A 26,605-nucleotide genomic window follows, 5' to 3' on the forward strand; every position below is an offset into this window, starting at 1 on the left:
CGTGATGATATCCTTCTCAAATGGAAAAAACTGAGAATTGTCATTTCCGTGACTTCCGGGAGTCACGGTCAGGATTAGGATTAAGGAAAAGCATCTAACATGCCCGCAGCACTTGAAGGTACATACCATCTGGCGCTTCACTCAGGGCCTTTCCGGACATCTCTCGCTCTCCCACCATCCAGACATAGCCAGAGCCAGTCATGTTAAGCTGTCGCGCAGCTTTGTACACAGCTGCCGCGTCTTCCTCACTACAGCCAGAAAGAACGTTTTAAGACGTTTCCCCGTGTACTTACAGGGTCCGCTATGTCTCCTACCCTCATCACACTCACGTCGACAAATCTCCCCGACAGGCGAATCGCTTCCGATCTTCCTTATGGTGGCTGAGCCCATATAAACAATTTTAACAGTGTAATTTTACTATGTGCTAGAGGCGGCTCGATCCTATATTCCATACCTATTAGACGGATCGGGTATCGGCCATATGTGACCGATCAACGTCTAATACTTACTTATTTAGTTTTCGACAGCCTGTAAAAAAATAGTTTATATTTGTTGTTAAATCGATTTGTACAATCAATCACACAGCAGCTCTTTCCCATTTTAGATTATTTTTTGAGATATTCAAGCAGACCGCTAACGCTGCCACTCAGTCAGTGTGAGCGCAGTAAATTCCGCCTGCTGTGACGTCATGGGCATACGCTTTTCAATACGAGGAGCGTAGAAAATCAGATAAGACGGGATGATCTGGGAGTATTTTAACAACTAGTAAAGAGGGATTTGCAATCATTGTTAAAAACAAAAAAATAAATTTTTGACAAAAAACAATGGATGTTCTGGGCAGTTGCTCGCTTGGGCTGTTTTGTGCCCTCGCTGAAGCTTGTAATACAGGGGTGGCTGCTATTGCAACGAAGTGTAAGTGACGCTGTTGCCAGTGGGAGGAAAATTGTGGAGCATTTTAATCATTCGCCACTTGATAATACTCTCTTGGAAGATATTCAAACTGAACTGTAAAATGCCTCAAACGCTTAAAACAAGATATAGAACAGTACGTTATGTATGTCTTTAGTAGTCTGATTAAAGATTTTTTTGTCATACATTTTTTTCATTTGTATTTCCTAATTTAAAAATTGTACTTACTGAAAAAATAATATATAAAGTATCAGTATTTATATTACATATATTTATTAGGTTAAAATATTAGCGTAAAAAGAGCCCTAGTATTGAAATCTGTATCCGATCGGAATCTGATCAAACTAAAAACATATGGTTCAGCCCATCCCTACTATGTGGGATGCCATAGTGTAAATAACCCCAGAATGAGGCTAGCAAAGGGCCAGAATGCCGCTGCTTACCTGGCGGAGAGGATGAAGACCCTGGCCTCCAGCTCCTTGGCCTCCTTCAGCATTGCAGTGATGTTTGTGTCTTGGCTGAAGAGTAGGACTTTCTCTGCCTGCGATTGAGGTGAAAGAAATCAGTCACGTACACTGTTTGCACCCTGCCTGAACCATGCTCTGCTTAGCTCTTTTGCCTTGCTTGGTTCTTTATGCTTTCGGCAGAAAAATGGAAAGAGCTCCAAGAATTTCTTTAACTAAAAAAAAAAAAAAATTTAAACTTGGAAGGGGGAAAAAATTCTGCATTTTTGCATGCAAACTGAAGGTTATCAAGACTCCAAAGAAGGGCGTGCATGTTAGAGGTAGAGAGGGAGAAGAAGATCGATGCAACTGGAAATCAAAAAACGGGTGGAGGGGAGAGCTTTTTTTTCCCAATGGAAAAATACTTCAAAGTAAGAAATGCGGCAGAAAGGTGGAAGATAGTATTTGGGTATTTCCTGCCCTACATGGCCAAATCTCCACAAAGGAATAGACTTGCAAACTTGTTGTTCTGATCGCATGCATTCCTTCACAAAAACAAAAAGGTGGGGGCATTTCTTTATTAAAATCATTTTTTCTCGCATTAAAAACAGTCTCGATTCAAATCATAAAAAAAAGAATCTCAACATAAAAAAAGACGTGCCATCAGGATAAGAATTTGAGGTTTGGCGCTTGTCTGATTCATTGGATTCTAATTTCTACGTTCAGAGAATTGGTGGGCGGCGTGCATTGACCATGCAAAATATACCTTGGGTCCTCGCTTGTTGTCATAGGACAGTTGGTCGAGGTTTTCATAGTTCCTGTTTTTATTCTGATGAATAATGTGCACAGAGAAAATATGCAGACACAGAAGAATATTATAAACAGTTGAAAATGGTGTGCAGTAAAGCATTCCAACAAATTTCCCATTTCCTGCTTCAAATTGGAATCGCTAACACTGGGGCTTGCAAAAACATCAAATCGGACCAGTACCTCCTGCTGCACGACATGCCTGCTCGCAAAGACACCACTTCAGGTCCCTCTTGCTGGGCACCGAACGGCAGTACATTCTTTTCCCACATCATTGTGTTTTGTTTCCTGCTTTACAGCTACTCATGCTGTTTAAAGACAAGCAGCGCGGCCAAATTCGAGGTCAGTTCAGAAGGACAGGTGGCCTGTTCTTAAAGGTTGCTGGTGGCCCCACTGCTGTATCTGTGAGCAAGGTCCTTAGAAGGAGCTGCTCCTGTGAAAATATCCAGCGGGCAAAATCGGCGGTTGCGCGACTCAGCAGTTACAGCATCATTATAAAAGATTTCTCCATTGTCAGAGTTGTGGTTCCTGATACTCTGTTACAGAGCTAAATCTACACAAGGACTTAGCTGGACAACTTTCATGCAGCCACACATCACCAGAAACATTCTAGTATTTGAAGAAATTACAAAACATATAATCTGTTTTAATTATATAAAGCAACATGATTTATTTCATTCCTCACCTGCATGACAAACCTTTTAAAACCCGTTTACACAGTCCAAGTCTGTAAATAAAAGATGCAAGCATTTCATTCTCCAGAGTGATTATGAACTGAACTGCCAGGATTTGTAAATAGTGTTTTTGATACAAACGTGAAACCAATCCTTGAAAAAGTGTGCAGAGCAATATGCTGAAAATCTTTGAAAATTTTAAAGAGAATTTTATTCACTGCTTTCTGAAATTAGTTTGATGCTATTTCTGCATGGGTCTTCAGTTTTTAAACACCACCCCTAAGTATTAATCTGGATTGCAGCACACACGTGCACGTCTGTGAGAATCTGAGTTTGCAGCAGTGTGCAGATTAGGCGTGGCCATGCAAGGTTTGATGGCTGCAGCCTTGCAGATGGCGGAATACATTTTCCTTATCGCCTGATTAACACCTGAAACACCACTTATCATTGAAAGTAATAAGTTCAACAAAGCGATAAACAGCTGGGCAGAGTGAAAATAAGCAAGCCCGGCAGTACTAGGGAGCTGACATTACATAACCTGTAGACGTCAGAATCACAAACGGAATCCAATAATATCAGCCACATTTCATGCGGGGCCACCTGGTTCGAAATTTCAGTACATGAAACACTACAAACAAATCTGAATCAATTCTAGTGGTGTGGTGGTGCATTATTCATAAGAAGGCAGGTCACAGTGTATAGAGCAGCACGACTGTAGAATCACAGCTACCCACTCAATTTGCATATCTGAGTGCTTGTGCTTGTTTTGAAACTAGGTGTCATATAATATAATAAAATATATAATAATATAAGGTCCTTCCATGTCTGAGAAACAATACTTTCATCTGTTCTATTTAATATTTAGCCATTATGAAGTCAAAGAAAGAGTAAAACTGAGGCTGCAAAGCTGCAATCAAGTTTTTTTGTCTCATTGTGCTCTGGCCTTGTGTTACAGGAATGGAGGCAACATTTTAGCTTCTAATGGAAATTCATCTGAACAAATCTGCACTAAAAATGTATTTTCCTGATGTGCTGTGACTCGCAGCACACCTGAACGGAGTGACCTCATTGTGGTGTGTTCCGGAGCTGATCACCAGTTTTCAAGCATCACATTTCATTCTCAGAATTGTAATTCAAGTGCGATGCTTCACTCTTGGCTGGCAAAGAACCTGGTTTCAGAGTAGGCCACAATCAACAAAGGAGAAGCAGACTGGAGAGCCAAAGCCAAAGGAGTGTCGTAGGAACATATTTTTCTCTGAAAAAATTAAACTGAAGTACTCAGTTAAGCGCAATTCAGTTGAGGCAGACAAGCTAAACTGCAGCGACCATAGGCAGCTGTCTGAAAGCGTGACCTTGAGGACTGGGAGTGAGCCCCACGTTGCTAGGCAACAGCAAGGGAAGGTTTTCAGAAGTTGACAAGAATCATTTGAATGGAGGTTAAAGGGGAGCATCAGATGTTCACCTTTACTATGGATCATGTGAACCCAGACATGCAGGAAGCGACGAACAGCCAGACAAGGAAGCCACAATCTCTATATTATAAAACAGGAAAGGTATCTTTGAAGTGAAATTCCAACCAAGTAGTATGATTTTTGTGTGTTTTAAATTTACACAAGTTATTAGAATATGAATGAAAATAGTACAAAAGATGCCCCTAGCTCTTACAGATTTATAATTCTCCGTGGTACAATAAAAACATAAAGCAGCCTTTCAGTGATGGTAGAATATCACTGGTACATCTAGGGAGCTGAGATCTTCAGACAGGAAACCACACATCAAAAATCCTGAGTTTGCTAGTAGCTAAAATATTCATCTTCCTTAACCACTTATTCTGTTCCGGGTCTAAATTACAATGTATTAAGTGTTATTCTATGTAAGTTTCAGCTACAGGAAATATTGGGGGGAAAATTAGATATAAATGTTGGTGGTATTACCCTGGAATTGGCAGATGCTGTGAAAAATTCAAAATAGCAAGAAAACACCGAGCCTCACATCACAGCAAAAGCTACATTCTGCCCTCTTCTCTTAGGGCTGTTAACTTTGGTCAGTTGGCTGGTGTGAGATTTTCAATTCAAGACAAGTCTGCACACTCATTTACATGTTTGTAATAGTTTTATTGTGTATTATGTCTGTAGGGTTTGCAAACTACCCAGACGCTTTTGATGTAGCTAATGTTAGGTTTATGATTGAATAATATACATTTGTTGTAAGATTTCCTGAATGAGTGTGAATGTCTGAAAGCCTGACTGTCACACCAGATGCATGGGAGTTGGCAACCCTGTTCTTTGTTACCAAAAACACAGAAACCAAATCTTCCCGGAGATGGAGACATTCAATGGAGGCTGCAGTGCAGCAGTCAAGTGCCTTGTTGGTGTCCCATGTAGTTCTCAGACTGGTAGCGATGGCATTACAGTGACAGTCAATCTGGTCTGTCGGAAATTTCGAGCCACGTGCTGCTCCGACAGGGCATGCAAACGTCAGGGCATGCTCCACGTGAGACATGCCTCTAGCGTCACACTGTGTACTGGGAGTGGAATAGGCAAGGCAGGTAAACATGTCAAAGGGCCAAGACAAGACTGACAATAGAGTGCAGTGTACAGAGCATAGGATGTTTAGCAGAAAACATGGGCTGCAAAGAAACACCAGGGTTAGTGATCGTTTTCAGACGCAGACACCGTGGAGGAAAGAAGGCAGCGTGTGAGTTTGTGAAGGCGGCGCAGACCGGGATGCATGGCGGATGCGCAGAGTGATCGGGGTGCGAGCTGGAGAGAAGAAGGGCTTTTTCTGTGCAGCTGAACTGCAGCCAAAATCCAGAGAATCGGTTAAAATCCATCCCAGTTCTATGCACTTAAACCACATTAAGGCAGGACCCTGGTTAGGATCGAGGCTCTCATATGTTCCTTCTCATTATATTTGTAAACGCTCCTTTCTGACTGGTTCACAGCCACGACAGGAGTAGCAGATTTAAACAGGCTTGACACCTACAGATGCCTTCTGCAGGCACTAAGAAACACAGCTAACAACATCCTCTCAAATTCACCAGCCCTAGAAGTCACGTCTGCATGCTTACTTCTGCATTATAGGACTACTCATTAACTTAGTATCATGGCTCAGCTAGGGAATGAGTCATAATCCATCAAAATTATAGTCTAATGTATCAAACATAATCCATTAAAATCTTGCATCAGTAGCTTTGCCTTTGAAGGTATGACAGAGAAAGATAATACTTATCAGCATGACATGGTCCAGAAAATTCACTCATAAAGAATGGCGAAAAAAACATGCAGTAAAAAATGCAGTAATCAATCACTCACACGTAAGGCATTGTGTCATACAGAATTTGTTGTTGCACTGATACATACAGATACATTTTACACTACACATATACTGTATATTATATGGTGAACTTTAGGGCTATCCCAGAAATCACAGGGCACAAAGCAAAGGATTGCAGGGTAAATATATGTATCAGCACAATGGAAGAGGCATTCTGCATGCACAACAGAAACTGCGGAGTTTATCCCATGTGCATCTATCCACGTCTGCGATTTCTTTCTCCATTTTTAGCATGCATTAGCAAACCTGCTACTCTCAGCAGTCACAAACGTAACACGCGTTTGCTCCTATATGTTTTCAGTTCATTGCATATAGATTTTCAGATCCATTTAAGCCCACACACAGACAAAGTCAAGTCAAAACATCAAAATGTGTTGACTGAAAACATTCAGCATTTTGCAGAATACATTAATATATGACTAAGAACACGGCTATAGACATATGTTTATAAACACTAATGAAGATGGTCCCATATTTATCTTGATTACCTTATTAACATCTCAACCATTCAAATGCCCATCAAATGAAACAAATTTTAAATGATGAAAATAGGGTTTCATGTTTCCTTTATCTATAGAAAGTATTTATACGTAGTATTTTTGGTTGAACCAGAGAATTTAAAAACAAAACAACACTGAAAATTTGCTGTAATCTCCTGCCATATTAAAGTGCTTTTTCACTAAGTAGACTCATATCACTTGTAAAAATCATACGTCATACATCAAATAACTGCAAGCCCATCTGGCATTCAGATTCAGCAAAACAACTGAAAAAGGAAAGCAATACCTTCATCCATTCCATATGGCAATATAAATGTTCTGGCCATTTATAACGTGCAAGTTAGCCACAGGGATAACAAACATGTATCCTGGATAGTGACGATTCAACAAATTCACATCAAGGAAAAGAAAATCAATAGGACCAAACTCTCAGAAATGTTCAAAATAACCTGCCTTCCAAACACCCACCCATCCAAAGACCTTTCAATGGCTTATCCAGGTCAGGACTGAGGAACCATACAAACAACCAAACATAAAAACTAAAGTATGTGGGCTTAGTATTCAAACACTAAACCCAGAACCAATAAAAAACACAAGCTAAGCTAATCCATTCCAGTGTACATACGAGGTCTCTGCTCTCCTGGTTGCTATTCCGCTGACCTTTTGGCTTGTGTTTTCCTGTTACAGTTCAGTTAGTACTGACAAGCGCCAGCGGTCATGATTAATCATGACTGATAGGCTTGGTACTGGCAGCAACTATTCATTTTAATACCCTTGCATTCCACCTTCACAGGCTCACAATAGGCACATGTATTGCCAGAAAGCATGACCCTTCCAAAAATCTCAACATTATTCCTGTTCCGTAACCACGTATGGAGCTTGGAACCTATCCCAGAAAGCAAAGGGCACACGGTACACCCTGGGTAGGATGCCAGACCGCCGGAGTACACACACCTTTCGTAACATCCTGCAGGAGGAGACCCACATAGACATGCGGAGAACGTGGAGAACAAACCATGTGCATAAATCCAAAGGCAAAAAGAGAACCCATGAGGACCTCTCACTTGGAGTAACATTTGCACCTAAAGATTTGTTATTATTACAAGCTGTGGCTTTGTGGTGCCTTTTAATTGTAAAATATGCAAGTTCTTTAAATGTCTTACCTCATTTGATCACAGACACACTTCCACTAAAGAGAAACATGCCACCTTCCCAATCATCCCCCACAAGACTGCCCAAACTCCGTTCGTAACATGCCGATACAAAGTACGCCTAATATATATACACCAATTGGTACCATTTAGTAGTTAACAGTATGGAAGAAATATCTTTCAACCAGTAATGGCCACTAATCCAAAATTTGCTCAATTGTTTCAAATTTGAAATGAAAGCTGAAAAGCACACCATGGATCGCGTCAAAGGAGGGTTAGGGAGTTTGTCAGATTTGGAAGCCATTGATTTTTTGCACAGCCCCAGGTTAAGTGCGTCATTTTGCTCCCGTTGTGGATTGACACATAGGAGAATTTGGACAATGGCTAAAGGAACGTGAGATGGATAGAGAGTACAAAAGTCTCGTCAGATAGCCACTTAAGACGTGTTGATGTCTTTAGCATAGGAAATGTCTGCCAGTGTTACAAATGGAGAGAGATGTGTTAACATAACAGAAAAGAAAACAGTTATATACATAAAAGACCTTTGCGATATTAAATACAAATTACACATATACATGCACGCGCGCACACGCACACACAGGAACACACTGAAAGCCTGCAGCCCTAGACCTTGGTTGTCTCACCTTGGTTTCCCTCTCTTCCAGCAGCGTCTCCAGCCTCTTCTGGGCGGCGCGGCCCTCGTGGTCATCGCTCACGATCAGGATGATGTGGCTCCAGCGGAACTCACGCATCAGGTCGAACCACACGTTGGCTTGGTGGGAGTAGGGAGGCACCGTGCGCAGGAAGGAGAGGTGGATGCTCTGGAGGAGGGAGAACCGGGGAGCGACAGTTAGTGCGTCATCAGGAACTTTACCACGACTGCATGAACTTCGTGGCAAGCGGCACAAGCAAGAGCATGAAGGGGAATTTATAAAGAAGCTGGATCCTGCTGACCATGTGTTCAGGTAATGTCATGCCATCTAAGACCTCAGATTGAAGTGCATGGAATCATTAGTCCCCTCAACACTAATGGTTCTGATCAGGTTCCTGATTGGGTGCACCAGTCCTGCATTACCAGTCAGACACACCCGCGGGAGTCTCACTTTATTGCAGTCTCATCTCTCCTCCCCGAGTTGCAATCTGAGAGAGGGTTTTGATTTTGGACTCTCTAGTGTATGACCCTTGGCTGGATTTCTCGTTTTTCGATTCTTGATTTCTACCCAACACTCGGCTTCCACCTGACCTACCTTTGCGTGGCTATCTACTCTTTGATCTTGGAATAGTTATTTGCCTTTCGGAATAAATATCCACAACCGACAAGCTTCTTATCTCTGTGACAGGTAACATCTTCACATCAAGGATACAAGGTGCTTAATTACAGTCACAATAAACACATTGCTGCATAGCTGGAGAGAATCCTAGCTGAGCAGAACCAGATCAGTCACACATATCTTAGCAAAAGGATAAAGCCAAAGCGAGAAGAGTTACATTTAAATACAGACTTTTGTACTAGGGGTGGCGTGGAGGCGCAGTGGTCAGTACTGTTGCCTTCCACCTCGGGGACTGGCGTCCAAGTCACTATCATGGTTCTATGTGTGTGGAGTATGCATGTTCTCCCATTACATCATAGAGTTTTCTCCAGGTACTCCAGTTTCCTCCCACATGCTGAGGTGAATTAGAGTTGCCAAACTGTCCATAGGTATGAATGGTGTGCGATGGGTTGGTGTCTCATCCAGATTATTTCTCTGCTCCCTATCCCTATCTTTTGGGCTCCAGACCTCCTGCAACCCCACACAGGAGAAGCAGGTGCTGGAAATGGCTGAGTGGATCTTTGGCACTGTTGCAAAGATATGTACTTGTTTTTTTAAATAACACAAATGTACATATAAAGTAGCATGGGCAGTAATAATGGGTTTAAAACAAATAATGCTTTAGATATTTCCTTTTTAGTCATTAAAAATATTAAAGCTTGATAAATTTGACCCTAACCCATTCATATTAAAATCTTAACATAAGAAGCCGTAGCTAAAAAAATGATTTGGATTATCTGGCAACTAAAGAGTCCCTTCAACTGAAATGAAACTCAATTTGTATCATTCTATTTTTAATGTGTAAATGGTGCGTGAAATAATCACATAAGTCAGGCCATAAATGTAGACAGATATGCAGAAGACAGTTAAGCTCACTGTATGACGTAAGTCCCTGAGAGAGCCACATACATCTCATGCTGCTTGCCAGCCACAGAAAGGGCAATTTTTCTAGAATCCCCAGGCACGTGACAAAAAGCCCCATGCCTTGGAGACACGTGACTGTTTGGTCATGTATATTTAAAATGGGCTGTGCCTTGTATTAGGAGCGAACAGTGATGGCTGGTCAATTATCATTATGCATTTAGGCAGTGCATCACTGACAAGGATCTAGGGACTGTGTATTCATTTGGAATTAAGTTCAAGGTGGCATCAGCCTGAGAAAAAAAGGGGAAGGAATCCTTAATCAAGATTCTAAAATCCACAGACTGCTGTTCACAGGTGTGGCACAACGGTGCCATATCATTAAAAAGAGCTGGAGGCTTGTCGACAGAGTGCGTTGCTACTACGGGCCTGTGTTGCTATGCAGAAACTCCATTGCTGCCATTTTCTTTAGAGTAACGCCAGTGGGTGACACACAGGGATGGCTGATGACGCATTTGCTTTGAGCAGGGACGTCGTCTCTTAACTCCTCCTGCATGCGCACATTCGGTTGTCAATGAGCCTCTTCAATTTACCTGCGTACGTGTGTCTGAGTTTTATTCATTTTTCTGGTTTCAGAATGACATTGCATTTCATTGGCTGACCACGCAGTATGCTGGTTCCCATTACAGTGTGCCATGGGATCCTCACCTCCCATGTAGAATAATCATCCCAACAACCTGTACTACTATATGATGGGAACAGAGTGCTTTTCAGGGCAGCCATGCTCAAGAGGAGTGTAAAAATAGATTGAGTTACTCATGTGGGGTGCCTCTCCAAATCAATGTACCTCAATTTGTGACAGTGCCTGTAAATCAACACCCTCACCCATCCGACATCTACTAACCGATGAGCAACCTCTGGAAAACAATGGCATGTTATTCCGTCAGGAATATTTTGGACTTTTCTCCAATGAGCGTGCGCCTTGCAGGTCTTAGCTCACCTTGTCGGAATAAATGGACATGCGAGTTGTGAGTCCCACCACTGGGATGCGGTAGAAGCCGGCAGTGTAGGACACAGGTGTGGGGGTCAGGTGGTCGTTGGACTGTGGTGGATGGCTTACAAGGATCGCATACACCTGTGGATAAAAAGGCCGCGTGAGAGATTTGAGGATTCAAGGGCCAGGTTTCAAGGTGACTCATCATTTAGGCAAAAAAACAATAATAACTGTAGGACTACAAAAAAGCAGGATACAACACTCCAGTATTGCAATGTGACACAATAATTGGTAATGCTTTGCATTAAGTGCACCTTCATAAGGCATTCATAATGTATTCATAGAACACTCATAAGCAGCATGCAAGTACACCGTAACATGCTAACATCCCTTAACAGCTTTAGTATACATTAATAACAAACATTACATGGTTATACAATAATAATGTTTGTTATTATTATATAATGCTTGTCATTAATGTATATTACAGCTGTTAAGGGATGTTAGGATGGTAAGGTTTACATGCATGATGTTCATGAATGTTTTATGAATACTTAATGAATACATTATGAAGGTGTACTGAACATTTATGAATGTAATATAAAAGCATTATGAAGGTGCAGTTAATGTAAAGCGTCGCCCAATAAGTACTTAGGCTACTAATGCGTGTGGGGTCAGTGATGCGTCACTGAAGCTTGCTTCCTGCAATTGGTGTTTCGTTTAAATAATGCCATGTGATAGGCTCTCATTATGCCCCTTTATATCTCTATTGCTTTAGAAACAGTAGTAAATCCACACTGATATGAAATTCAAAGTTAATGGCGTCCCTCAAATAATCTCAGCTTCTAAGCACCAAAAGCGACTGAATGGTCCTCTGGTGCAGTGGGAGGGATGACCGACATCGACACAGGGCCTGGGGGGGCCTGTGAACCATTTCACTTCATAACTCCTGTGCCTTCCTGCACACGCTTATTAACCCATTATACTGAGTTGGGTTAATTAATTTGAAATGGAGCCAGAACACGTGCAGCACCCTTCCCTTCCAAAACAATCCAAAACAGGTTTGAATGATGGGCTTTTCTACTGCCTGTGAGAGAAGTATCCACATGCCATTTTGGCGTGAGCCCCAGAAAGTTTTAATGACAGATACAGAAAAAAACACGCTCTTGCTTGGATTATATCCATATTTAATGTGATATTTATTAGGAAATGTACTGGGTTTTACATGTATAAACAGAAATGATCTATTAAATATTGCCTTAAATGGCAAGTTTCTTCTGTGAATGAACATTCAAGAAAGAATACTGTATTTTATAAATAGCATTATTTCTGGAACATTTAAGAAATGTTATAATAAAGAATTTATTCTAATCTAAAATGATTAATTTTATTAAATAATGAACTATTAGTTAAATTAATTTGGTTGATAATGGGCCTTATCTCTTCTTTGGCTTTTATAATTGATTTTTCTTATGCTCTTTATATATTTATATATCTATATATGGTTTGATGACTTCTCACTGGATACGAGATAAAATGTGATACTCGTAGTAAATGCAAAAAAAAAAAAAGATTCAGAAAATTGAGCATAATATGTTTCGCCGTATTTGGCAAGCTATTGGAAAAACTGAGTATGTCTTTCATAGAATATTTCTGCCATAATATTCTAGAACCTCGAATTCATCCAGAATTTTAATTATGTCAGTTGCGTAGTTCCCTCTCCTATAGATTTACATTTGCAATTCATTATTAACCCCACGCTTTTCCCTAAGATGGCTTGTTTCATAGCAATAACAATAATGCTGGCATTCGAATGACGTTATTGATGAAACTACTGACACCAGTGAAATCAGATGATCATATTACTACACATCATAGTCTGATCTGTCAGTCCTTTCGTTCGCATTCGCTGAAAACTGCTGCTTTAAATTGCAGACATTCCGGGTGTCCTAGATGTTTCAATGAAGACTCTGTTGCATTCAAACTACGGATGAATGGCACAGGCGAATGCAATGCTACAATTTCCTAATAATAATGAAAATTTACAAGAAAATTGTCGGCTAGCAAACTGTTACCTTTTCATCCTGAGAAATCAATGTATTGTCTCCTCATCGTGGAAATATTTTGTTCGATTTATTTTCGACTGTCGGCATTATATAATGGTATACTTTTTTTAAATGGTGTGCTCACAAAAGTAGTTTGAGGATAATTACAATTAGCCTATATTTACACCTTTCCATCTCGTTATGAGAAATTTATTGGCGGAATTGGGTACCTCGCCTGTTCTACAACGGTATATAATATAATTTCTTAATGAACAATTCCGAGGAAACCAAAAAGCCGGTCACAAACAAACCTCAAGTAAATACAGTCAGGGACGGGGAGTGTATGCATGGGATCATAAGGGGTCTGCAATGACGCGCATATATACGACATGTCCATCATGTGTATAATGCCAGTACATTATTCTTTCGTTAAACAATTCTATACAGCTGATTGAGTTTTTAATGCAGAAAAATAAACTGCATTTTTAACCCATCATCTGTCATAAGTGCATTTTTTTCAAGCTGTCAGGTCGCGCCACCACGGGATTAAAACCCCCGCTGCTGAATTCAGGAACTGAAATATTTATTGAACGAAACAAATGCGGTTGGCGAATAAACTAATGTGAAGTCCAGAAATAATGTCTATACACGAGATTTATTACGAAACTTGCATGAATGAATGATAAATCTATTATCGATTTGTGATTTAATTGTTCCTTGCCATGTTTCATTGCCACGCAACCGGTTTTTGGTCAAATGGCAATACTGAACCAAATTTTTCTTTAATCTTGCCATATAGGCTATGCTATAGACTAAATCTCGTCGCGTCTAAATCAATAAAACATCATTAAAATAGAAGCTTCTCAAATTCGTTTGAAACAATGTTTATCGCAACAAATTAGTTTAACTGATGATATGTCTGCTTAAACCATGCTGCTAATGTTTTATGGCCTCACATTGGAACATACAGTATGCATTGCTTGGAGAGATACACATTTAACTTCAGAAGAGAAAATTTGTGTTTGTTCAAGCAGAGACTTAAGACTTAGTTACCTGGTTGGAGATGAGGTCTTCACAGACGGAAAGTGCCATCTGAATTGCGTTGGGTTTGTGGGTGACGGAGATGGCGTTCATCTTGAACTTATCTTTTCCGTAGAGCTGGTTGGCTTGGGAGACCGCGTCCTTGAACACCTGCTCGTACCTCTTCTGACTCAGGACAGCACCGATATTTACTATCTTCGGCTCACAACCGCCCCGTGCACAGGAGCAAGAGAAAAACACCGCCAACAAATAAAGGCGCATCTTGTAGATGAGGGAACAGCGCTGAGGTCTCGGGGTTTTGTCTGTTCCTGTTGCAAGTGCGCTGGTTTGTTGGCGTGTTAGGCAACGCAATTCAACCTGGTGTTCACTGACCACCCCTCCAGTTCCTAACGAAGAGCTGTACTGCCAGAATGTGAAAGAATCAACGTGTATTGCGAAGGAATGTCTACACTTGTTTAACCTGACCTGCTGTTTGCAAGTGAACACATATTCTGACCTTTTAGATCTTTCACATTTCCCCCTCCGGTATCGTGATTGCCTCTTTCCTTATCAGACGTAGCCTAGATCCTCCATTCTGGTTGTACACATAATCGGTCTTGTCCGCGTACTCGCAGGTTGTGCCCGGAGAGCACGGGCTCTGTCCAGTCTCCTGCTGGGATGCGATGCCAGTGACCTGATGCTCGGTATAAGCTGCTGTCCACGGTGCTGAGAGCCGTGCCCGCGCGACAGTGCGCGCGCCCGTACAGCGTCTGCCTGGTATCGATTTCGTCTTTTCCTACAACGATCTCGCAATAATGGAAATTAAACTTGAGAAATATTTACAAAATAGTCTGTCAGTTTTGCTGTAATGACAATATTTGCTTTCTAGTTTTTACCAGATATATTTAAAGATGCGATTTCATCCATGTAAATTAGATTCTGATTAACATTCAGTGTTGAAAATGACAGACGCATGTCAATATATTGGTTTTTGCAGAACAAATTATAAATGTATCTACTGCGAAAAACAAAAAGCACGTCAGATCTAATTCATAATGTTTGTTATCAAACTTAGTTCTGTCAATGCGTGTGATCGTGGCATCCTTCACAACCATGCAGAAATGCATATGCGATTATTCTATTACATTGACTGTGTCTGTACAAAATAAAACGTACATTGTTAAATATCTCAAGCAAAACAACATACAACTGTTCATCTCTTTATCAAAGACACCGAACAAACACATTGCTCTCTTCAAGAAATCCACAGAAGCACAATGCTGAGAGCACGGGGAAATGAGATGGAGAGGGGAATTCAACTAGACCCTGGTTACCAAGGAAACAAGCATCTCAGGCTGTAAGATTAAGCTAGGTTTTAACGATTTTATACCCAACATCCAGGATTTTCAAAAATCACAGCATGGAATTATAAACAGTGAAAAAAATGTTTGTATTTACAAATTTTGTATTTAGCAAATAAATAAACAAGTTCCATGTTAACGTTTGTAAAAATCTTAGCACAAGTTTTAAAAAGGAAAAAAATACAAGATATTTTGAACCATCCTTTGCAAACGTACGAGTATGTAACTTAAAATAACACAGTCCTGAAAACCATGATGCATATCGGTGCATGTTCAACTGCTCGTGTTTATTTATACAAGGCGCATTCATGGGCAAGTGCTGCCACAGATGGCATGTGCAGTCATGCTGACCAGATCAGCGAAGACCTGGACCCCAGCCTGCTAGGGCTCGTACAGTCAAAAATACCTGACATAATGTCCAATAGCTGTATTTCCGGCCCCTCCCCACCACCACCACTACCCGGGAAAATCAGAAGAAATTGCAGTCTTTTTTGCGCCCATTAATACTTTGGGTTTCCACCGAGAAGCAGTAATACACGCTCAGCCCCCCGAGTTCACAAAGTCACGGAGATTCTTCATTTTGGGCATTTCAGTATCGTGACGTCGGCAAGTACTCACATCTGTTTTTAATCTGAATAAATCTGAATAAAATACATTACAAATAAAAATACACGTACCTTGATTCAAACGTAATACTCATTTATTGACGTCTTTCACATTATCCATTTGAGCTATACTTCAAAATTCCACTACCAAACCAAAGTTAAAAGTTGCAACAACTTGAAAACTTGCGCAGCATCAACTTACCACAGGCCATACAGATATGGATTAACAAGATCTAATGTTTTCGCACTATATAATCGCAGTGCCGTTCAGACTTCACTTAATCGGAGCAATGAATGCAGGGCCGGCCACCCCCTCAGATGCTAAGTTAAACAACGGGATCATTAGGAAGCAGAAGTAAATCCACGGGAATCAAGTACGCCAAGATGTGAAATCTTGCAAATAAAAACAAAGCCGACCAGTGGTACTGTAAAATGCTCCAGGCTGTTATAAATAATGCCGGGAAATCGTTATAAAACAAGCCAACACAGCACCGGTTTACAGCGTATTATCATGAGACGCTTTTAAAATATTTACATCTCGTAAAATAAAACGCTGGTAGGAGTGAGGCAGCTTTGAAAAATATGAGGCAAATCTAAAAAGTCTTCTATATCTTTATCGACTGTTTAATTTTAACATGTAAACATATTACATACATGCAAATATTTCGGGATTTTTTTCGTGATAACAGTTCCATTTATTTAGGCCTATTTGTTAAATGATTATTCCGTATTGACTTTATAAATGATCAGACTTGGGTGGCACCATGGTTCATTAGATTTGCATTTTTCTAATGCTTTTACCCAAAGCAACTTACAGTTGAGGGAAGGGTTACAATTTATGTGTGCGCCCTAGGATTTTAGCCAACGACCTTTGCCTTGTTATCGGAATGATTTGTTGAGCTACAGGAACTATTAGATATCTCAGATGCCTCTGACCTCCAGGGTTTGTATCCCACTTCTGTTCTGTGTGTGTGAAATCTGCACGTTCTTTCCCATGTTGTGTGGTTTCCCCCAGTTACACATCCCACAGTCCAAAGACATGCGCTTATGCTAATCAGTATCTCTAAATTGTCCAGAGAGTTTCTCTGTGTGTGTGTGTATTTGTGCCCTGTGATTGGCTGGCATCCTGTCCAGGGTATTCCCCAGCATCATTCCCTGTCTCAATTGTTGGGTGAATATATACATATATTCTGAAAACACCTTTCTTGGGCATCTGTGAATATTAAGACGCATATATTCTCATATGGCACATTCCGTGAAAGCCAGTGAAGAATGGAAAAGGAAGCCATCTAGCCACACCGAAAACCAAACGTATACCTGTACATACCACATGTCAAATTACCACAGTAAATTTCACCGGTCAGATCTTAATATAAGCCATTGCTAAACACAGTCACGTGAGGATTCTCTTTGGCTTGGTCAAGAGGAAGCCTTTGTTCTTGTCCTACTGACCATTGTCACAGGAATTTGGGATAAATTTCAAAGATTCAGATAATTTGTAACACCAGCATCAACGAATGTCCTGTTATAAAGTACCTTTCCACTGCACTACAGTTTCTTCCTAATTGTCTTGTGCTGCTCTTTCACTTGCATACAATCCAGTGTTGTATAGTCTTGTTACAGTTTGTAGCATGAAAAAGGATTTTTCTTTCAGGTAATATTTGTGGGGGTTTCTGTTCTACACTCATCATGCCTTCAGCATACCAAAATATGAAACAGATATTTTCAACTGTTGTGAATCTTGCATTTACATTTATAGCTTGACTGACACTTTCCTACAAAGCCACTTAAAATTCAGGCTATGTACCTTAATTAAAGGAATAAGAGCAAGGCCCAACTTTAGATTAATCCATCACTTTCTAGGTTGCTAGTCCATGTACGTAACATACATGTCACTGGCTGCCCTGCTTTGAGTGTATGTGCATTCCACATAGTGCAGACTTCCTTAGCACATCATTCATTTTATGAAGCAAATATGCAGAATGGGAGGTGCATCACAGCATTTGAGAGCTGTCTGGGAAATCTTCAGTAGCCAGACAGCAAGGTCTTACAGCTCTACACAGGCGTGCACCACTGGGGTTTAAAGCACTTCCTGCAAGACTAAGCCCAGGATATAAACCATTATCACACTGGTGACAAAAGCTGAAAGTGGACACTGCCTCAGCAAGATCTATGGTCATTGATGGCTTTTCACAATAAATTTTGAGAGCTGCTTACTAGCTAATAACAGGGGATAGGCAAGATTTTTAGGTAAGTCTGTAAGAAAGTTACTCATGAAACCTGAACAGTAGCACTGTATGTGTCACTCATGTTTCATATATTAAGAGGTGTTAATATTTTCATATAAAACAAAATAGTTTCAAGAAGAAGGTTAAAGCATTCTCCAAATAAGGATAATTATAATTAAGACTAGATCATTAGCGCAAATTAATTATGGATGGTTTTCTTCCTTTCTTGAGTATATGTATGTGTGCTATGATGTACTGCAACAACCACTTGAGAAAAACATGCAGAAAATATCTCACACGCTTACTATTTAGCATTAATTACGCTGTGGGATTCTTTTGGACAGCAATAGCTAGGCACAGCCTCTCATCTTGTGTTTGAGAAGGAGGCGGGCTGTACTGCCAGAAGGAGGAGGGAGTCGTCATACCCTCGCTGACTGGAATCACTGTGCTGGTTCTATTCAAAGTGATAGGCAAGGGCCAATTCGCAGCACTCCAGAAGTTTGCGTTTTTTTCTGTTTCCGCCTGTTTGTTGGTGCTGTTCTCACAGCAGATCTGGCTGACTTCTCCCTCATCCCTGGAGGCTCATCTCAGAACAGCACGTCTTATTCTAGATTATCTTGTTCCAGATCATCACTTACTATACATATACTATACATATTTCTACGGAGAATTCAAAGTAAACTAGCTCAAGGCAACAGTTCAAGTAGAGTCTGCGCCATATTAACAAGGATAAATATACAGGCATGTAAAGAAAACCACTTGTATTTTGGTGTTATAATCGTTTACCACATGCTGCAATTTAAGTACCTTACTATTAAAACCAGGTAAGAGTTGCTGTAGAGATGGAATCACATGACACTAGGAAGGGAGGAGAGAAAAGGAACATAAAAGCAGTCATTTTAGTTTCAGCTCAGTGGAAAGAAAAGGAAAACAAATGAGGACCATGTCTTATGAAGAACCACAGCTGGCCGTGTGATCAGGTATCGAGAGCCTGTGGTCTGAAATTGGAGAGAATCACCTCCATGAGAGACGTGAAATTTTTAATTACCAGCCCTGACTTCACCCTTCTGTCGCAGAAACAAATCAGGGTGAGTGTTGTCTAAAAGCGCCGTAAATTATCACGTATTCATGTCACTTTCAGTGATCAGGGTCACTATGAGAATTGGGGTCAGATTCAAACCCACATCCCAGCTGGTGTGATGTAAAAGCTACCAACTGCTAATTTCCCCCAAAGTGGCTTTTTATCTCCCGATCTGAAGAATCTTAAACATAAGGCTCAGAGATTATCTGCAAAACTATAGTTGATTTGAAAAAACAGACAGTGTGTGATTTATTAGATAAGTATTTTCTGAAACAATGGCTTGACAATTAAGTCAAACTATTATGTCACACATTTCCTGAATCATTAAGCTTGAAATAAACATTTCTTGCACATTTCTGTCACACTCTCCCCCAGCATTACCCTGAGTGGCAGCACTGAGGCAGATGCAAGAGGACAGACTTACTTAAGCTCCTGCATGCCATGTAAGACCTTGAAGTCGCTGGTCTCTTCAGCACTGCAGCTGAATAGGCAGGCAGGTTATTAAGTCAAAAGACAACAGTTATGCAACAGGGGGGTTTATGAGGGATTTACTGAATTGCATTTCAAGGTGTAATATCTAAAGAAAGGCTGATAAAATTAATTGTGGCTTGTCCTGCAGTTTGAATCTGAGGCACACAGACAGAAGTCAGGAAAGCTTATTTTAAACATGTTGTTTGTCTGAGTGTTCGGGCTGTGTGGGAACCTAGTGCTCATAGATCCAGGCTAACAAACTGTCAGGCTGAGAGGGAGGCAGGCACAGAGCAGAGTATCGGCCACAGCTTGCACATGTGACCCAAAAACCCGAGATTACAGTGAGATTAAATCTGAAAGTGACAATTCCCAGCTTTCAGATGGAGCCAGTCGATACAAATCTCTCTCAGAGAGACATGGCATGGGAGCACTGCTAAAACAAAATGTGGTGCATCTTGGTAACGCACACAAAGCTGATCTATTCAAAATTATTCAGGAACACATCATCAAAGATGCATTAGATCCATGGGGGTAGATTTGGGTATGGATGGTAGGGGCATGTTTCTTCTAATATCGTGGGAGTACCGTGTGCATTTATGGTAGTGGGTGGTTGGGGCTGGTTTGGTTCCTACCAATGTCAAAACCAATCATAAACCCCTGATTAGATCAGATGGTTTTGGTACAGGTGGCTGGAAATGTCTCTCAAACAGAACCCCTAACCCTACCATACAATTAGAGAGGCATTGTCAGCGTACAGGTTTATGGCTACCAGCTACTGCATATTACAGTTATGTGTACAATAATAGAGGATTATAGCAGTGCAACCAGCATCAAAGATCCAACTAAACTGGGATGGACTTTAAAGACCATCTATCCATCTTCCAGCCATTTATACCAGACAGTATGCTGGGGATCTGAAGCCAATGAGGGTCTGAAGCCAATCCCAGGCTGTGCAGGACACAAGGCAGGGTACATCCCGGATGGGATGCTTGGTCTATTGCGGGGTGTACACACACACACACACACACACACACACACACACACACACACACACAAACAAACCTGTACTCATATCTTTGTGGGGACCATCCATTCATTAGGGCAAAACCCTAATCCCAGAAATGCCAGGTTTTTATCACATTGTGGGGACCATGTATACCTGGACCACACACACACATACACACACTACAGGCAATTTAGAGACCCCAGTTAGCACAACTGCATATCTTGTGGGAGGAAACTGAAGTAATTACTGCAGCACTGAGAGAACATAGAAACTATAAGCACACAAAAAAGAGGCAGGATTCAATTTTCCAAAAGTGGCAAGTTCACCATAATGCTACCTATCTGCATGGCTAACTGTAATAACACATAGTTATTGTATTATTATTCATTTTTAGAGAAGGACACTGCAGAGACCCAACCAAGGGAAATTAATTTTGGAATGTTCAGAATCTGTCCAGTGGGTGCAATATGGCATTTTGATTGAGGGGTAAAAGGCTTGCATGGTCAGACTGATACTTTTCAACATTATAATCAAGACTTGGCAGCACCAGGAAATAAATAATGATCTCCTGACAGTAATTAAATTGTTTTTATGAACCACACGAGGTAACTGACCAAGCCAAAGAGATGTCCTTAAATTATACATTAGGATTTTACTTGTACTGTACTTGTATAACTATTATGACACCTAAAAAAAAATTCCTGATACGTTTGCAGTTTCTGGCTTGACATTCTAACGCTACGTATTATATTCTGTGTCATTTATAGCATCTTAGCCCTTGTACCTTTAGCTATTTTTCAGACAGAAGACTTTGGTATACTGTACGTACCATTAGTGGGGCATATAAGCCTAGCGTTTCTCACATAACATTTAAAGGAGAGACGTGCCAGACAGAAGGATGGGCCACGCGGACACAGAGAGGCATGGCGTCCTGCCTGCGTAGTTCATTATCAGCATAAACACTGCTTTCAGTGTGGGTGGTGATGTCGTGCTGTGGCAGAGCTTTGGTAATGCTTGGGGCACTGTTATAAGGCAGGCATTGTTTGTTGTTATTATTAAAAAAAAAAAAAAAGCAAAGCAAGGTCCGTTATGTGGGTGGGGATACGTTATTTTTAACTCGAAAGCCTACGTGTATTGTAATACGAGAGGTTTTTTATGGTCAGGGAGGTGGGACATTCCTCTTACATCATATTCTACAGGTAACCTGTGAATGCAGTGTTGGTGATGGCTGTGCATGTGTTTAATGTTATGGGCACGGATATAAAGCTTTCTGGCCACAGGTGCTGTGATGGGTTGCTGCCCCATCCTGGGTTGTTCCATGCCTTGCACCTGTAGCCTCTGGAATAGGCTCTGGACCTCCCACAACCCTGAATAGGATAAGCAGTTTCTGGAAATGTGCACAGGTGATTGTGTCTTACTCCCACTGTAGCTAACTCTCTATAATTTTTATATTCTTTTAATCTTTCACCTTGTAGTTTACTTTTAAGCTTTATGGCAGTCTAATCAGACAAAGGTTGATCATATGTGACCAAAAACAAACTACTCAATAACCAGATTATACATTATATTTAATATATGGATGTAATCTGGAAATTAAAACTAAATTTTACTAATCTGTAATACAGTAAACTTTTACATGGCCAATCATGTGCAGGGAACAGTCCATATGGTTTGAATAGAATAACACACATCCTATTCCACAGCCAGTTAATGTTTTCCCTTCATCTCCTGTGACTTAATCTAAGCCCCGCTGGGATAAGCACTTCACACTGTCAGGGGCTCTAGCCTCCAGCCAAGTCTGTGCGAGCAGAGCTGAACTGAGCAGGCCACCGGCTGGAGATACGGTGATGACTCATTAGCATTGATTGAGTTGGAGGTCACTGAGATCCCTTGGCCTACAGTCACAAGTGGCAAGGGAATTGCAAGGTTTGTTGCACACTGTGTAGGTAGCAAACCGTCAAACATCCAAAGTCACAACCCACATCTATCCCCAACTACTACTTATTCAGTTAGGACTATGAGCTGAAGCCTTTCTCTTAAGCATAGGGTGAGATGGAGGATTCACTTCAGACAGGAGCCTGGTCTACTCATGCATAAATACACAGTCATTTGTCAAAAGCTATTTAAAGTCACAAAACTGCGACCAGCAAAAATATCATTCATCAGTATAAAACTGCTTGCATATCAGGTGGCAGGATCTGAAACGTTCTGCGCTGTGAATGTACCAGAAAGATTGTAAATAACAAATAATGTGTTAAATCATGAAAATGGCAGACTTGTATATTTAGACATCCCACCATAGGGTTACTGATTTCAGGGAGGCAGACGAGGGGCATCTGGGAGGGTGGGGTGCCAGCCAGAGCTTGGCTGCTCTTTCTGTAATAACGTATGTAATATATAATTGCCAATTTGGGTGGGGGCGGGGGGCAAAATTTGTTGACCGGGACTAGAGAGTAGTGGTAAAATTTGGGGTGTGGATGCAGCAGTAAAACTTCGTCAGCTCATTTTACCACCGTTGAATAGCGGAACGAGAGATTTCCGAAACATTGAGCATAATTTGCAGGTGTCAGGGAGCTGCTGTCAATTTTTGGGAGACTCCCAGAACTTCCATGAGAGGTGGGATGTCTGTATATTTTATTCAAAATGCACCAATTTATGATTTATATTCTAATGCATGTTTAGAGGGAAAAACATGATTCCTCATGACTAGTTTCTTGAAATAAAAAATTCTGAAGCATGTTCACGGGCAGGTGAAACGTCTGCAGGCTTTACGAGTCTCACTAACCTCCTCAAAATGTCAAGAGTGATGAGCCAGCGATCCTAATCTAATTAATAACCTTGCTTAAGGGCCCTGTGAGAATCAATAAAATTCTTCCACGCACTATGGCCCATCGGGATCAGGGCAGTAAACATGAAATAATCCACCTGCAAATGGCGCAACATTTTCTTGCTGAAGAAAGACACATGGTATTACAACATAGCGTGTTTTTTGAAGTGTGCTATCATTCCTCAAGTTGAATATAGCTGTTTAAGGCCAGGGGCCTGACTACAGTGATATAATTAAACCTGGGGAGTTCAATTAATTTGTGTCAGTCTATATAGCCAGCCCAAACGGAGCACCGACACCCCAGTGAGGATGCAGGCTACACTGTAAAAAAAGACATTTTTTTCAGAATTTTAAACTGTTTTATATCAGTCAATTTGACTGTAATTCGCATTTTTTTCCTGTTATGTTAAATGACAGAAAAATTTTATTAAAACTACATTGCATAAACGTATATTTATGCACAGTTTGTAAAATAACAGAGAAATCCCTTCAGTGAAACTGGACCATTTCTTTTCTGTATTTTTACAGAAATTAGACTTATGGTTACATGCTTTATCTGTAAAATTTTAATGTTTTTACTGTACCAACATGTGCTGTTGTTTTATTAAAGCGCAACAGCACTTTTTTGTGAATTTTCTTTCATTAACTTTAATTTTGCATTCAATGCATATAAAATCTACATTAACCGTTCTAAAACCTGTTGCACGTTTCATTCTTAAACATATCCATCCACCACAATTGCACTGTGTTGTTGTATATATATTAAATGGTTTGTGTAGAGTTAAGGTTACAAACATTACAAAAAATGATTAAAAATTAGATAATATGGGGAATGTACGAGTCACCGAATTGGTATTTAGTGTAATTATATTATTAAATAATTACTCATCGAATGCTTCATTCTGAGTCGGCAAGTAGATAAAAGTAGATTGTCATAGCTCAGTTTATAGCGTGTTTATCTTAACATGAACAATCAGTAGCGTTTACATTGGACTTAGACTTTTAGATTTATAACTTCTACATTCACAAAAGGTTTATACTGTGCTGGACCGGACGCTTCCGGTCGCAACTGGTTTCAAACTTGTGCGCATACGCAGAGGTCAGTGGAAGGCTCTATTTATCTGTTTAAATAAATAAAAGGTTTGCAGATCAGAACTGATGGGATCACCTGAGAACTGATACAAGAAAGCGCTACGAAGTCAGAGAAGGACTAAGACACATATTAAGGTATGTATATTTAGACTTTTTAAAATATATGCTTTGTTTGACAGTGTTGCCACCAGGCACATTTCGCGTATGCACCGATTGCAGACGAACAGACCGTTAGAAGTCATAGAGGTTTTAGATTTGAATGGATTAGATAATTCGCCAAATAATAAAAGCACAGCTAAACTCACAGGTCAGATAAGGACCGGGGAAAACTGGTCAGTGTAAGATATAGTTTATTCCTTAGTATTAACGGTTGGTTGCGTTGTTTTATTTTTCAGATAGTCTTAATATAATATTATCTATTGTAGACATAGCTATTGTTAAACATGTTATAATTAGCTAATGTGAAATACTAGCATATCATTTGTAATATTAACATAAACATGTAACATTATGTAGATATTTTTAAGAAAGTGTCTACCATAACCCTGTTACGAAATATATTGTCATACCCGGCTCATAAGATCCTCGTGTGTGCCACGCCCCCCTGATTATCCATGTGTGCTTCCTTGATTGTACCCAGCTGTGTCCGATTATTTTCAATCAGTCCTGTCTATTTGAGTCCCAGGGACGGATTATGGGTTGTGTGGGCCCCTGGGCAAAACGTTCGCGAGGGCCCCACCCACACCCACCACCACAACCACAATTCAAGGGCCCTTGGCAGCCAAACGCCCTCCCTATAGGGTCAGGGGCCCTTGTAGGCAGAGGATCAAAGAATGTAGGCCCTCTAAAATAGACAACTGAAAATACATTGTTGATAAGCGTTGCAAACTGTTTTGGGCTAGGGGCCCCACGGGCCCCCTGCACCCCAAGGGCCCCTGGGCAGCGGCCCCGCTGGCCCGGTCCGTAATCCGTCCCTGTTGAGTCCATGTCCTGCCCTGGTTCCTGGTCTGTCATTGATGTTAGTCTGCATCAGATGTTTCCTGCACCCCGGTTTCCCGTCTTTTGCCTGCCCACCTGCTTTCTGCCCACATAGCCGGCCCATGCGCATTACCCGCACTCCCGGAACCTGACATATATATTCATAGTTGCTAATTATGCATTACAAAATGGTGATTTCTGCATTTGGTTTCTGATTTCGATTTTTTTTTTCCCCTCAGATACTCAGATTCCATCAGATACCATATTGACCATCTTGTCTGAAGTAAGTTCAATGTAATGAGCAACTGTTCCTTCAACATTTTGAGATGTCAAGTTTGCAGCATTCAAGTGCCGTTTTTGTGACAGTGCATTTACATCCTTAAAAAGATATGTAAATCACCAAATTAACCCAGAAAGGGGCTTCAAGGTGGAGAAAGGAGCAAAAAGACAAGCTGTGAATTCAAATGTTCTGTCTCTCATTTCAAAAATAGCTGACTTTGAGTGGAGGGAGTAACATAAGTTGCCCTCACAATGCGACCTCTGAACATTGTAAATAACAAAAGTGGTTATACTTCTTTTGTTCTGCACAAGGCTTTTGCCAGTTTATGTAAGCATGTTTCTGTGCTTGGTGTTTTTGAGCTTGTTTATGTGAGCATTTTTATGTGAGTACTTTATTTAGATGTTAAAATGTGTTAACACATTTGAAGACCGTTAATGTCAGTTTTAATGTTTTTGAAAGTTGTTAATAAACCGGACGTAACTGAATATCTGTGTAATGTGTCATTCATTTCCCCAAAAACATGTAATCTTTTAATCAGTATGCTACCAATACAACAAAATGTATTTTATTGGTAGCTGAGCATTTGTAGGTTTATGTACACAAGAGGGGGCAGCATGTGGGTGCAG

The 26,605-nt window shown here is 40.6% G+C and overlaps 1 protein-coding gene and 1 long non-coding RNA gene across 3 annotated transcripts in view; one reads left to right on the forward strand and one right to left on the reverse strand.

Moving 5' to 3' along the window:
• The window catches only part of grin1b (glutamate receptor, ionotropic, N-methyl D-aspartate 1b), a 34,461-nt gene extending 19,845 nt beyond the window's left edge, over positions 1-14,616 (reverse strand). Inside the window, exons 1-6 of one of the 2 annotated variants that reach the window (XM_048999368.1) lie at positions 14,084-14,616; positions 10,992-11,126; positions 8,465-8,641; positions 2,119-2,181; positions 1,353-1,450; positions 127-248 (exon numbers count right to left, since the gene is read on the reverse strand). In XM_048999368.1, the coding sequence (XP_048855325.1) occupies positions 127-248; positions 1,353-1,450; positions 2,119-2,181; positions 8,465-8,641; positions 10,992-11,126; positions 14,084-14,332 (844 nt within the window). In that variant the 5' untranslated portion in view covers positions 14,333-14,616. The remainder of the gene's footprint in view (positions 1-126; positions 249-1,352; positions 1,451-2,118; positions 2,182-8,464; positions 8,642-10,991; positions 11,127-14,083) is intronic. The other variant, XM_048999377.1, reaches the window with a different exon arrangement.
• A 10,202-nt stretch (positions 14,617-24,818) lies between these two features.
• On the forward strand, positions 24,819-26,464 carry LOC125723544 (uncharacterized). Its single transcript, XR_007386922.1, has 2 exons — positions 24,819-24,856; positions 25,939-26,464. It is a non-coding gene; the product is annotated as an uncharacterized LOC125723544 (long non-coding RNA).
• Positions 26,465-26,605: the final 141 nt, after the last annotated feature.

Source organism: Brienomyrus brachyistius, chromosome 2, assembly GCF_023856365.1.
Source record: "Brienomyrus brachyistius isolate T26 chromosome 2, BBRACH_0.4, whole genome shotgun sequence".
Lineage (NCBI taxonomy): Eukaryota > Metazoa > Chordata > Actinopteri > Osteoglossiformes > Mormyridae > Brienomyrus > Brienomyrus brachyistius.